General features: G+C 38.2%; 1 protein-coding gene across 1 annotated transcript; it reads left to right on the top strand.

The window, feature by feature from the left end:
• Positions 1-172: 172 nt before the first annotated feature.
• Positions 173-9,482, top strand: jam2b (junctional adhesion molecule 2b). The gene is made up of 10 exons (XM_061053350.1): positions 173-353; positions 3,635-3,700; positions 4,293-4,403; positions 4,568-4,717; positions 5,959-6,140; positions 6,263-6,371; positions 6,463-6,570; positions 8,104-8,122; positions 8,210-8,258; positions 8,414-9,482. The coding sequence occupies exons 1-10, from the start codon at positions 188-190 to the stop codon at positions 8,450-8,452; spliced, it is 999 nt and encodes a 332-aa protein (XP_060909333.1). The 5' UTR covers positions 173-187; the 3' UTR covers positions 8,453-9,482.
• The last annotated feature ends 5,380 nt before the right edge of the window (positions 9,483-14,862 follow it).

Raw genomic sequence — 14,862 nt, 5'->3', positions numbered from 1 at the left:
TTGTAAAAAAGTTGTAAAGTTGAAATCCTGATGATTTATAAGAGACTTCAATAAAAGAAAGAAAAATAAATCTGAGACTTTTAATCACCCTTGACATAACAGATCAGGCCTTGTCAAAATAAAAGGAGGATCAGATTTCCCTTTGGTACCGAGCTCCCGTCTGCGCGCGCTCCCCCGTCAGTTGTCCATGGATACGCGAGAGCGCGCGCTGCAGAAGAAACTTGAAGAAGCATGCAGAAAGTTTGGAGTCAAACTAATCTCATCTGGACAAAGGACAGACCTGAACTCACCGAGGCTTCACATGGACGTCCTGAAGATGTTGGCGCTGCCTCTTCTCATCACGTTACTGCAAAGTGAGTTTTTTTCTTGTTTTCAAAAACTTTATGGAAATAATGTTACAACTTATATTGCTCGAAGTTTCACGAAAAAACTGGGTTTTAGTCCGAGTTTAAACGGGCTAATTCATCAGGTGGAAAGACAAATGTTTCAGAAAAGAGTTTATTAACACTGTGGTTAGTATCCCTCTCCATTACCACAGGAAACTCTATTTTCTCACATGGTTTATTTCTCTTAAAATTTGCTCAGTATGAGAACAATAAGTATCATCTAGTCCTATTAAAAAATAGGAAATTGTTTTGTTTTGTGCATTACAGATAAAGAGATCATGTAAAGTTAGGGAATGTATGAAAATGACTGGTTTTGGTTTTGTGTGTGTTGTGAACTTCTTCTTAAGGATTTAAGATGAAGGACTTGTTTCTCTTTCACCAAACAGAATGATCCTGATCCTCGTGATTTTGAATAATTGACTACTTTATTAAACAAAAGTGAATTCAGAACAGATGAGAGAGAATTTACCAATTTAACAGATGTTTTGTGACATTGTGAGCTGTATTTATTTACCTTTTTTTTGTTTTCAACATGAGGGGATTTGATCCTCATGAGTTATTGACCCTTCATTTGGGTAATAGTGTTGGTGCATGTTAACCCCACATGCAGAGGGGGATGGGGGGGGGGGGGGGGGGGGGGGGGGGGGTGATGGATCAGGGACTGAGCTTGTGCAGAGATGCAGTGGGTGTGGTTTTGGTGTTCATGTTTACATTGAACCCGCTCTGATGCTGTTTGAACCCGAGATTCACGGGGCCGATCCCACACATCACACAGAGGAGTCTCATATCCCGCCCTCTCACTGTGGAGATAACCCCCTGGCTGACCTTGTTGTTAATTGGACAGAGATGAAAACAACCACTCGCTATCTGGGGAAAGAAATGCATTTGAAGTTTCTGTTGGATTTCTTAAAAGCAGAGGCTGCTATCCAAACAAACTGCTTCATGTTGATAATTACAGCTCGGATGTGTGTGTGTTTGATCCTTCCTCTCTTTACTCATGAGGACTAAATGTCCTCACAGATGAAATCCTTATCTTCTGTGAGGAGAGAGCTGGACAAGGAAATCTTTGGAATATTTTTAAAAATAAGTAATGATAAAAATATCACTGGTGGCGCAGTGGTAAGAGCGCGCGTCCCATGTACGGAGGCTGTAGTCCTCCAAGCGGGCGGCCCGGGGTTCGAATCCGACCTGTGGATCCTTTCCCGCATGTCATTCCCCACTCTCTCTCTCTCCCTGATTTCCAACTCTATCCACTGTCCTATCTCTCATATAAAGGCACAAAACGCCCCCCAAAAAATAAAATGAAAATAAATAAAATAAATAAAATAAATAAAATAAATAAAATAAATAAAATAAATAAAATAAATAAAATAAATAAAATAAATAAAATAAAGAATAAAAATATCACAGGATAAGTGGTAATACTGGATTTGAACAGATTAAAGCAGCTTTAAAGTAGGGCCCGACCGATATGGGATTTTTGGGGCTGCCGCCGATATCGATATTAGGGAGAGAAAAAAATCCAATGCCGATACATCAGCCGATATTTTTCTTAGATCGATCTTTGATCTTTAGAGATATATATAGAAATATAGATATAGATATACGCATTTGTTGATCCAAAAAAAGTGCAGTTATCAAACACTTTCGGAAAATAAATATAATGAAGATGGTCTCTCAACTAGAAGTAACTGTGCATGTATGTAAAATAAGATAAGATAATCCTTTATTTATCACACAAGGGGAAATTTACAGTGTTACAGCAGCAAAGAGCAACGATTGCAAACAAAAAGTGAACACAGTACACAATTTAAATAAAAAAATAAAAATAAAAAAAGTACAAAAAATAGATAGAAACCACAATATAGATTTTAAAAAAATAGATCAGCTGAGAGCTGCAGTTTTGACAAAAATGTAGTCAGAATATTCAGTGTAACACAGACAGACATGCACATAAAGTGTAACATGTTATTGCACAAAGTGGTTTGATAAACATAATATAACATGTGCATCACAGCTTGACACTCTGGAGAGTGATGATGTGTGTTGTAATCCATAAAAGACACTCTGCTGGTGACGGCCAGAAAGAGAACTCTGCTAGTGTAATACAGTGATCCTCTAATGAAATGCTCTCTGACTGGTGAACCGATACCGATAGTCACCGATTAATCGGTCGGGCTCTACTTTAAAGACATTTTAGATGAATTCAATGAAATACTTTCATAACTGTTATCAGGGACATGTTGTGTTTTCTAAAACATGGAATTATTAACTTCTGCATGTTTTTTGAAGTTCATGGCATGGATTCAAGTCTAGTGTTAAAATCAGATTCAGGTTTCAGCCATGGTAGGGGGTCAAAGTAAAACACAGGGGGGGGGTTAAGGGTTCAGTGTCGATCCTCATGTGTGCAATGCAGATATCTGAGGGTGGTGTGTGTGTGTGTGTGTGTGTGTGTGTGTGTGTGTGTGTGTGTGTGGTGCCGCAGCTGAGAAGGATTAGGTTACTGTCATACAGAGTTGCTTTGTCTGCATAAGAAAAACACACTTTGTAGGCATGTGTGCGCTACACAAAGACACAACTCCATCAGTCTGGATTTAAAATCTCCATCATCGTCTGAGTTTTTAGTGAGAAGTTGAAGTATTTTGGTAAATTTAATTTTATGTAAGCCACTTTACTTTATAAAAAAAGTAGAATAAAAGCCCACTTTAACCCAAAACTGTGTGTGTGTGTGTGTGTGTGTGTGTTTGTGTGTGTGTGTGTGTGTGTGTGTGTGTAGCTGGTAGAAGGGACAGATCACTCGAGGACGTTATCAGTTCAGGATAAAGCTGCTTGTCAGAGAGTCGTCCATCACCTGCATTCCTCCACAGCACCGCTCCTGGCACCACCAGGATGTAACTTCACACTCCATACATTTGCTCTGTGTGTGTGTGTGTGTGTGTGTGTGTGTGTGTGTGTGTGTGTGTGTGTGTGTGTGTGTGTGTGTGTGTGTGTGTGTGTGTGTGTGTGTGTGTATGAGAGAGAGAGAGCGTGTATTATGCACATTTTCTGTAAATGTAGTAGAATGAGTTCCTGGGCTTTTTATTCTATACTAGATGTTGATTATCTTCTGCTCTCTCTGACTGCAGACTAATAACATCCCCATCTGAAACTCATAAAATTAAAAATAAACTGTAGTGTAGCAAGTAATAAAATATAAAGTGTTTTATACGTTTTTCCTAATAATATATTGCTCTTTTTTTCTCCTCCAGGTCCTGTGTGTCTGTCAGTGACAGTCAGCAGCAGTAAACCTAAAGTAGAGGTCCATGAGCACTCAGGTGAGACTGCTTAAGAACTTCATTTCATATATTTAAAGTTAAACAACTTTAAGAAACAGTACTGTCTCATGAGACTGAAATGTTTGGCCTCTTTAAAAAAATATATTTTTATAAAGATAGAATCAATTGCTTTTTCCCTAAAAAAAAAGAAATATAGACTTATACAAAATGAGTGCAGCTCAGTCATTACTTGAGTACGGTGGCCTGTAGGTGCAGAGGCCCGGCACCAGCTGAAATGACGCACATTCAGAAAAACGCGAGGCATATTTAGAAACTCTGCACATTCAAAAGCAAATGCAAACATCCAAAACAGATTTAACGGCTGAAAAGTGCGGGGGGGTCCTGTGGCTGCAGGAAGATTACAGGAAATTAGTAAAAAAAAACAGAGAAACATAGATTGGATTTTCTTTAGCAACCTGATCAAATTGCCTTTATTATCTAATGCTGATCAGAAAGCACGAGTTGGGACTACAAAAGAAAAAAACATTTGTGGAGAAATGATTTGAAAGATGCACGATAATTCAAAACAAGGCACAAGGTGAAGTGTGTCCATGTTGGTTTGAATCATTATTTTAAAAATCTTTTCTTGCAGACGCCGTGCTTTCCTGCGAGTTCCGGACCGAGAAAGATCAGAGCCCTCGAATCGAGTGGAAAAGGAAAGGGAAGGGAGTCACATTTGTGTACTTCAATCAGAAATTTACTGGTGAGTGACAGTAGACATAAACTACCTGAGTTCTCTGTGTCCTCTAAACTGAAAATACTCTTATTTACTGCAGCCTCGCTTTCCATTCACCCTCCATTATTACATCACATAATAAAAAAAAACAAAAAAAAACTTGATTTATCCTCCCTCGCCTCCCTCTTCAGGATCTTATGCAGGACGAGCAAAGATAGAAGGAGCGACCATGACAATACACTCTGTCAGTCAGAAAGACTCCGGGGAGTACCGCTGTGAGGTCACTGCGAGCGAGGACCACGTCAACCTGGGAGAGGCCACCGTAACCCTGAACGTGCTCGGTATGACAGCAATCCTGTATTTGTTTTTTTTTTTAATGAATATGTTCCAGATATCAGGAAAAATGCAGATTTACTGGAGAAACACGATAAACTAACATCAGATGCTCCCTCTAAAGAAACATTGAAATAGCACTTAAATGCTTTATATGCAATTTTTTGATCCAGCAGATGTCGCCCTTGAGCACCAGCATGAAACCAAAACAACTCGCGGTGCATTGTTGTGTTAGCATGCTAATGCTAGCGATCTTTATTATGCTCGTATCTTCACACTGCATGTAAATTTACCTGAAATGAGCGTGATCTAGAAACACAGTTAAGCAGTGAGTACAGTATGTTATTCTTCTTTTCTCTAGTCCCTCAATTAAACAACTTTTATACACGAGGGGAGGAGTCAGCCGGCCGTCCGGGCGATGTAAACAAAGTGAAGATAGGACTCTGAAAACTCTGAAAACATCACAGACAGTGGGACTCGGGTGTTACACCCATTGTAGACAGTCATGACTCACAGAGTTATTTTCAGAGGATATACTTGATTTCTATTATATTTAAGTGTGAAAAATCACATAGAAAGACTTTAAGCATTAAGTTAAGAGATCCAAATCAACACAATTAAATGCATCAAGAAATATCAGTTTTTAAGTTGGGGGCATGAAATGAATTGTGACTATGATGCATCGTGATGTGGACGTGGAAGATTCTGCATCAGTGCAGTGACAGAACATGATGGATTACTGCAGACTGAAGCTGCTTGTAGATTTTCACAGCTGCGGCCGGACCTTTACATGTTTGTTTATTTTCAGAATCAGAATCGGGGTTTATTGCCAAGTACATGTACACATACAAGGAATTTGACTTGGTATATTGGTGCTAAACAATTAACAGGGAATTTAAGTGGTTTACAATGTAAAGACATTTGCCAAATCGACTTCTAAAGCCCTGCCTAAATAATTAAAAAATGAATTTCATATTTATCTGACTGCTTGACATCATTGATTAAAAAAAAAAAGTAGCCATGTGCAGTAATATAGAAAATTGAGGATGCAACACATCGTAATGCAGCGTTGACAGGAGTTTAACTTACGACCATTGTCACACATCAGCCATAAGTTTATCTCCTAGCTTTGGCTCGGACACGTCTAACCCACTGTCTTGTAAAAAAAAAAAAAAAAATAGAGTCCCCTTGTCTTTTGCTAAAGTTTTGCATATCAGCTTTATTTCTCTCTCTCTCTTTGCCTCTTCAGTGCCACCTCATGTCCCGTCCTGTGAGGTGCCGACCTCGGTGTTTGTGGGCGGAGGCCTCGACCTCCTCTGTAAGGATAAACTCAGCGTTCCTCCTGCCACCTACCGCTGGTTCAAAGACAACAAGGCTCTGGTGGCCAACGCTGATACTCCATACAACATTGACACAAACAAAGGCACTCTGGTCAGTACGCACAGAAATACTCAAATATAAACACTTAAATTCAACCAGTAGATACATAGACACAATCACCTGTTTTTTCTTTTCCCTTCGACTTAATCTCGCCTTTTCTTTGTGTGGAGCAGAAGTTTAACAGTGTGTCCAAAGCGGATGCAGGGATGTACCGCTGCGAGTCCTCCAACAATGTGGGGGTGCCAAAGAGCTGTGTGGCCCAGCAGCTGAAAGTCATTGAATGTAAGTGCTTTTAGTAACTGTTTGCTGGAGTTTACATGTCTCACTCTATCCATCAAACCCTGAGGAAATACTTTTTATTCTCTCTCTTTAGATCCTTTGAATATGACAGTTTTGATAGCAGGAGCTGCAGGTTTTGTGACGCTCACACTCCTCTGCTGCATCTGTGTGTGTGTCTGCCGACGCCGAGGCTGCTGCAAGAGTGAGTAGTGGGATTTTGATTTTTTTTTTTTGTGTTTGGATGTGTGTGAGAGAGTTTCCTCAGTTAGTCATTTTTCTTAGATTGAAGATGTTTGCATTACTGTTTGCATTCTAGTTCTACCAGCTTTATTTCCAGCTGTAACCGGCAGTTGTTTTTTTTGTGTACACACACTTAAACACTCATACATTGTAAGCTGCTTGCTCAGCATCAAACAGCAGACTGTCAGTTAAACACCTTTCACACACGCACTGCGCTCCTGAACATGATCTGACTTTCTCCAAGAGGGGTGCATGTGTGAACAAAAATGGCCGAATCAATTCCCCCCCAACTTCCAGCTGACTTTTTCCTGCGAGCCCCCCCTCGTAAAAAAAAGTCCTTTGTGAAGTCGGGTTGAGTCGGTGTGTGATCGCAGCAGGTTCAAGTCTTAAACAATCACCTCAAAAGAATGGGCGGGTTGATAATGTACTTGTTGAGCGGAGTTTCAATGCTTTATATTCTCAAATTATTTTGGGTTGTAAGAATTTGACTGTATAAAAAATGGACGTAGTGTCAGTGATATCACCTATTGGTTACTGAAGCTCATCGATGGTGGTCGCCATATTGTAAACGCTTACTCGCACTAACTTTCAGTTTAGTAAATAACAAGCAAAGATGTGAAGCTGAGGCGGGTCTTATCCCTCCTGACAAACAGACCATCAGTCAGATCAGCCATGTCGCTTATTGTGAATAACTCTTAGTCTAAATAACGTAAAGAAGAAAGAGTTAAAATAGACTAACCACCGTACAGTGTGTGCCGATACAAAAAATTAGCTAATCAGACCAGTTTTTTATAACCAGGGTGTAAAAATGGTCATTGCTTGGTCATTGGCTTACTTTTTCAACACTGGAGGTTGCCACTTGGTCTTACACAGTACTGTGGCTATTTGTCCAAAAACAACTTAAGTTAAAATTATAAGCAAACCTCAACAAACAGCCACTGATGCACCGTTCCAGTGAGGCCTTACGCACGCAATAAGTTCAATGTCCAGTCGGGAATATCATGTTTCGTCATTTGATTTAGACATACAAACATTTCCACCTGCATCCCATTGACCTGTCTTGTTAACATGTGGTTAAAAAAAAAACCTGTGGCCCTTCCTGGTGCATCACCCAACAGTGACACACCTGGAACATTTAAAGGGTTCCTAATCAACCCATGTGCTTGGCAAGGTGCCCCCCTGCTGTTCACAAACAACAAAAACAACTAATAACCAGAAAATGTTCAGCAGCTCATATGACAAAAGGGCTTTGATTACTATCTGTCGGACATAACGGATCATTTATCTGATTAAATTCAGAAATGAAATGAAGTATTTATTGGATAAAGGTCAGACAGAAACAGGATGTTGAATAAATACTTGAGGTAATTAATTCATTACTGTCTTGCAAAATAGGAAACAAATTATCTAACTGCTTTGGTAGGAAAGTGATCATGACAATATTTACTCCTGTTTTAATCTTTTTACTTTGTTTGTTTGTTGTTTCTTTGAACAGGGAACAAGAAAACAAAAAGGTGAGGGTTTCACTCTTCATGCTGTAGCTGTGTGTGTTATTAATCTGTAATGAGCTGCACACTGAACTGCCACACTTTGTCTTTCAGCTCAAAGTCCTACAACCCTCCTCCACCTCCTCCTCCTCCCATCCGCAACGTGAGTGATCGCAGTTGTTATTGTGTCAGTGACTTGTTTTGTTTGCTGCCTCGAATTTAGGCTGCCATTAAATTTAAGTTGATAAGCTGCTGATAACTCTGCTCCCACGCCGATTAAAGGAAATGATTCATTGCTCGTCTTTCTGCTGTCCACAGCTCAAGCACTACAAACAAACGCAGTCCTTCATGATCTGAGGAGGAAGAACTCTCTGACTATGACTTCTACAGACAATCGGATGTGAAAACACACATCTAAACGTTTGGATTTGGATCTCAGTCTTTCAAATGCTTTAACAGATAATATCTTTCACACAGGTGTTTTTCTTGAGTGCGTCCAAGGCATGTCAGAAAATCGTATTCCAACTCCTCTCAGACGTCAGGGTCAATGTTCAGCGATTATTGATAATAACCTGCTCATCTCACCAACTGGGTGCTTATCCTGGATTAGTGTCAAATATAAGAAAACGGTAAGGACAGCACTCCAAACTGTTCTTTTTTAAAGCCAGCACCACAATGAAGTTTTAGCTCTCTTATGCCACCTACAGGCACATCAGTGGAACACATCCTCACTGATGATTTCACAAGTTTGTACAGAATGTATACTTCCTCTTTTTTTGTTCCATTTTTTTTTAATACAGATTCAGAAGTGTTGTTTTATATGATATATTATCTTTTTTTAAATCATGTTGTGTGGTCGTGGTGATCTTATGATTTGTCTTCGTTTAATATTTGGCTGTATATAAATTCAAATAATGTGAATTGAATGGCAAATTGAACAGGTGTCTGCACACTGAACGGTGCTGGTAAGCTCTCAGTCTATTTCTCTTTATTGATTAACATTAAATGAAATTGGCTGACTGGTATTCAAGCCTAGGTATTGGTATTGGTACTGACTGGTATTCAAGCAAAGCTTAAATATCAGTGCAAAAAAAAAAAAAGTAATTACTCAAGTTATACTTTTGAACTGCGAGATCAAGAATCTACAATTTTTTTGTATATAAAGTATTTAATCTTGATGACACAGTTCATGTCCATGATAATAAACTGTAATAAGTACATTCTGTATGACTAAATGTATATATATGAAAAATAAAGTGGACACATCTCTAATCAGATCAGTGTTGTGAGTGTGTTAGCATTGAATGCTTCCTGTGCCTTAGCCTCACAGAGCAGAAAGCATTTCTGATTAGGTCTTGCAACAGAGTATTAAAAAAATACACAATGATGATGCAGTACGATTCTTGCTTATTTTTGTTACACGTTCTGAATATGATATTCTTCATGTTTCTGTTGGTTTAACAGAATCTGCACTGTGATTTTTTTTTCTCTCTCCATGTTGTCCAACTGTAAAGTGCTCAACAATGATTCAAGATTCAAGATCTTTATTTGTCACATGCTCATACAGATGTGCAGTGAAATGTAAAGACTGTTCCGCAAGGCCATGCAATAAACACTCAAATGACTAATACACATATATACAGTAAAATAGAAATATAATGTAAAATTTAAAAAACTATTATTTGAATATACAAAATATAGAATAATGTAAACAATGTAAAGTGTCCAGGGTGTCAAAGTGCAATGTGCAGATTGGAATGTGTGGTGTGTGTGCATCAATGGCTGCTGTGTCTGAATTCATTGTAAACGTATTATTCAACGTATTGGCTCAATATGTTAAATTGCGCTTAATTAAGAGAAACAAATCTCAACATTTTCACTCCGTTAAATCTATTTTTACTGAACATGAACACTAAAATGAATAAAACAATTTGTACAGGAAGGTCTTTATAACAGTTACATTTTTGGGGATCATTTACTATGACCCATTTTTATCTGATTTATTTTATTTATTTGATTATCATACTTTGAGAAGATAAATAAATAAATAAATATAAAAAAGAAAGAATCTGACTTAACCAACCTTGAATTCAAGAATTTATTTTCTATCAAGCTGATTTAAAAAAAAAAAATGTAAACAATGTCCACCTCTCCAACTTGGCTGCGTGCAGCTTCTCTTTTTTGACCGCCAGATGGCGCCACAGCACAGACTGTATCTGTTCACACCAGCACACACAAGGAGCCTCCAGCTTCACGATGCCAGCTTTTATCCATTATTAGGCAATGAACAGTCACACTGTTGTTCTCCTCGTTTGTTCTCGGTGTTGTCCTTATTGTCCTCCCCATAAATTAAAACTCTTGAAACAGTGATTTCCTGCAGCTCCTCTTCAGTGTGAATTTAGAGAAGAGTTACTGTCTGTGCATGACTTAATTATCTGGAGTCATAATGGTTCTAATTAATTAGAATTTTGAATATCTTCATATCTGTCTCGTGCATAATCTTTAACTGCTATAATTAACAAAGATCTATTCTCTCTCATGGTCGTAACCTTCCCTGACACTACAGTAAGTGGCTCATATTGATCTGCTAATGGCTGCTTGTTAGATCTAACCTTTCTGCCCAAACTCTGTTTGGCTGTGAAGAAAAGACATCAGCTGAGCTTTAAAATATGCAAATGTTGCTCCACAGTCTGACACGGTCTCTACCCTCAATTGGAAATGCATTTGTTTTTAGCATAATCACTGTGAAGGCCATAATAATCGTAGCTGTCAAAATGAAAATAGACAAAAAAGTTTGTGCTAAAAGGCATAATTATTTTACAATAACAATAGCTAAAGAAAACATTTTACCACAAATAAACAATTGCTGTGTTAGTTTGATACTTTTGCATTGGGTTAATTAACATCCTCTTTATTGTGTGTCAGACACTTTTATGTGTAAGTGCTTTACAAAAAATGTGGGTTTACATTTTTTTCTTTTAGAGGGAATTAAGTTATACAAGTCTTAATTTAGGCTATATGAACATCACAACATATATATTTGCACCACAAATTTACCTTTGGGTACTAATAACTGCTTGAAATTACATATAACATGATATATAACACATATTACTAAAATGTCACTCAAAAAACAATAAAAACTGTATCATACTTAGCCCACATGTTTGTTCTGTTCATCACACAGCTAATTATATGTCCAACTTTTTTATTAAAAAATCCCCACCAAAGCATAACGTCATAGGTTTGTAACTAAAGTGAAACTAAACAGATAGCTAGTACCTCACACCTGTCACCCTTATTAATCATGCTTCAAACTATGCACATTTTTAAGCCTTCATATATTTTAAACAGTGAGTTTAATAAAACATCCCTCCATGTACGGTTGTGATGAAAAGAAAACAAGTGTTAGAAACCACAATCCTTATTGCACCAGGCTGTAATCATCTAATTTGAACATGGGGCTCTATATGCAGCTCAGCTGATCTATTTTTTAAAATCTATTTTTTAAAATCTATATTGTGGTATCTATCTATCACTTTTTGTCTGCAATCTTTGCTCTTTGCTGCTGTAACAATGTAAATTTCCCCGTTGTGGGATAAATAAAGGATTTGACTCACTCTTGAAGCCAGCCTCAAGTGGCCGTTTGAGGGACTGCAGTTATTAGTAGATGTTTCTGTCTTAATTTGCAGCCACAGAAATCATTTATTCATTTAAGTTGAAACTCTGCTGTTTTCTTTGACTTTGCCAAGTAGTGTTACTTAAACAAATAGACTCGTGTATCATCTTTCATTATTGTTACCATGACGTCAAAATTAACTTGAAAGACGATGAGGATCACCTGGTGAAGGTCACATGACTTCATCCCTTCTTTCAGAGTCAAACATCTTCAAATGTTAAAGTTTAAATGACACACTGGTGATGTCCTGACTGTTTAAGGTGACCGAGGTACATCTCCACCAATGGTAATAATATTATTGATTAGATGTTACCTTCAAGGAAAATGGACCTTTAACATTAGCACTGCACCAATTCAAAAGTTTTAAGTAGTTTTTAGATGTATGTAGACTTGTGAGACCAAGCCAATGTGATTTTTTATTTATTTTTTATTGGTGATGTATTCAAATTAAAGCTGCATCAATTCAATGTATAGCTACCTGTAATTAAGACTGAGCTGATTGAAATTCATATTTTGTAAACTGTGGATGATCTTACTGAACTGCATAAACATGGTCCACCCACATGTACATTTATTATTCTAATAATTTGCTGAGAGTCTTTAACAGGACTGTGGGGGAGTACAGACTCAGTTTGATGGACATCTCTCTCTCTCTCTCTCTCTCCACCGTTAGTTTTTTTTTTTTTTAATGCTGGACAGGTTACAATTTTACAAGTCTAATTAGCACACAGAGTTTAATAACCTCATATACATCCCAGCAAAGTTTTGCAGAAGTGCAACCTGAGTGGGTTTATTCAGACTTTCAGAACTGAAAACAACTGTGCTGGTTTGACAGGCCTATAAATTATAATAATGCATTGGATTATATAAGTTTAGAAGATGTGATATATGTATAAAGTCATACACCTTTAATATATTTGATGGTTTTTTAAGTTAAGTGGCTTAACTTGGAAATAATCAGGAACAACAAATTGACTGTACTGCACTCTGAAAATGTATTTCCCTCCTTTCTCATTTGTTTTAGCTGCTAATAAAACAAATAAAATAGTGGATTATATCGACAGATCAAAAAACATGTCATGGGAATTTCCCTCAGCTCATGCACGTAGGTCAGTATTTGAATGTTTGCATTTGAACAAGGAACTGTCGCATACAGATCAGCTCACGTGAGTTCCTGATTTTATTTTTGCAGCGGTTATATGAGCATGAAGATAAACAGAGCTCAACATAACAGATGATGCTTGTGACTGAAAGTATCAGCGTTAACCAGTCATGCATCTACAGATAAACACACATCTGGTAACATCCAGATCTGGTGGCTGGTTAATGGCTCTGCTCGACTGCCAGCCTCAGTCAGATTTTGTGGTCTCCTTTGAATATCTTAAAGGAGCATCTTTATAGATGCCCGCCTTGGATTACAGCTGAAGGGGGCTGTTGCATCACATTTTGTAAAATGTGTATATGTCAGATAGCGGCAGAGGAGAGAGAGAGTTTGAGGAAGAAAAAAAAAAAACAGGGTGTGCGTGCAACGGGAGCAGCTGAGTGTGAGTGGGCGGTGGCTGTCAAATGAAATCTATGTCAGTACCACTGTTTTCTTTAGATGTTAAATTAAGCCTCAAGCCAGGTTTCCTCCAAGACGTCTCCTTCCTCTGCAGGCTGCTACCAAATTGGCTCCACCGGTGCCTTACCCAGAATGCACTCTGAGAGTTGAGCTCCCCTGAAAACCACCAGGAGCTGCGCTCATCTCTGAACAGGTGGCTCGATGCTCGCAGCACATGGCACAACAACCTTGGGGGTTGACTTTTTTTTTTTTTCTTTCTTTCATGACTCACTTTTATTTTTGTTTTGTTCTTTGTTTCATGCACCGCTGTTTGTAGCAGACTTATAGCTCCCTTTGCCAGGGGCATGTCCAGACTTTTTTTTGCCTGTGGTGGCCAAACTCGGGGGGGTTGTACGTACAAACCAAGCTACAAAAAATGAGAAGTAGAGAAGTGCAAAAAATTGCAATTCCTCGAGTTGAAACTGGCTCCAGAATTTAAGAAAAAATCCCAGTAGGCCACAGATTGAAATGTGAAATGTACATTCTTACAACATGTTGGTACAAAAAAAACAGTTTTAGTCTATACCTTAATAATCTCCAAAACTCTCTTCATGACATCTGTGTGGGTGGAGCAGTGCTTCCCAAAGTGTGTGTGATGGGCTGTGAAAAGTGGTTAGTAAGGCGTGTCATGACTATTCATGGACATAATGTTCAGTAAACATTGGTGTCTATCTTGCCATAATATCATTTTGTCATGTCCAATAATTTACCCTAACTGAAAGTGATAGCTGTAGTCAAAACTTTTATAACAAGAAGGGCCACGGCAGTTTTAAGTTTGGGAAAGGCTGGGGTGAAGCATTTCTATATGATTAATCCTTTTCATTGATATTGAGCCTTTAAGTCACAGGGGACATGGTTGCTTTGAGTGATGGGTGGTTTCTTCTGCCTGTCTGTTAGCAAGTGTTATGAGTGTGTATTGTTGGCAAGATTATTTCATCCAAAAACTGGGAAAATAATCTGGCTGTTGTTGTGGGTAATGGCACTTACAAGATGTCCAGGAAATCAAGTTTTTTGGTTGAGTGAAATTCTGCTATTACTGTTATATTTTCATTAAAGGCTTTAAATGTGATTTTTCACACTTAAATATAATATAAATCAAGTATATCCTCTGAAAATAACTCTGTGAGTCATGACTGTCTACAATGGGTCTAACACCCGAGTCCCACTGTCTGTGATGTTTTCAGAGTTTTCAGAGTCCTATCTTCAGTTTGTTTACATCGCCCGGACGGCCGTCTGACTCCTCCCCTCGTGTATACAAGTTGTTTAATTGAGGGACTAGAGAAAAGAAGAATAACATACTGTACTCACTGCTTAACTGTGTTTCTAGATCACGCTCATTTCAGGTAAATTTACATGCAGTGTGAAGATACGAGCATAATAAAGATCGCTAGCATTAGCATGCTAACACAACAATGCAGCACGAGTTGTTTTGGTTTCATGCTGGTGCTCAAGGGCGACATCTGCTGGATCAAAAAATTGCATATAAAG

This window comes from Labrus mixtus, chromosome 13, assembly GCF_963584025.1.
Source record: "Labrus mixtus chromosome 13, fLabMix1.1, whole genome shotgun sequence".
Taxonomy (NCBI): domain Eukaryota; kingdom Metazoa; phylum Chordata; class Actinopteri; order Labriformes; family Labridae; genus Labrus; species Labrus mixtus.
This window is presented reverse-complemented; position numbering and strand designations above follow the sequence as displayed.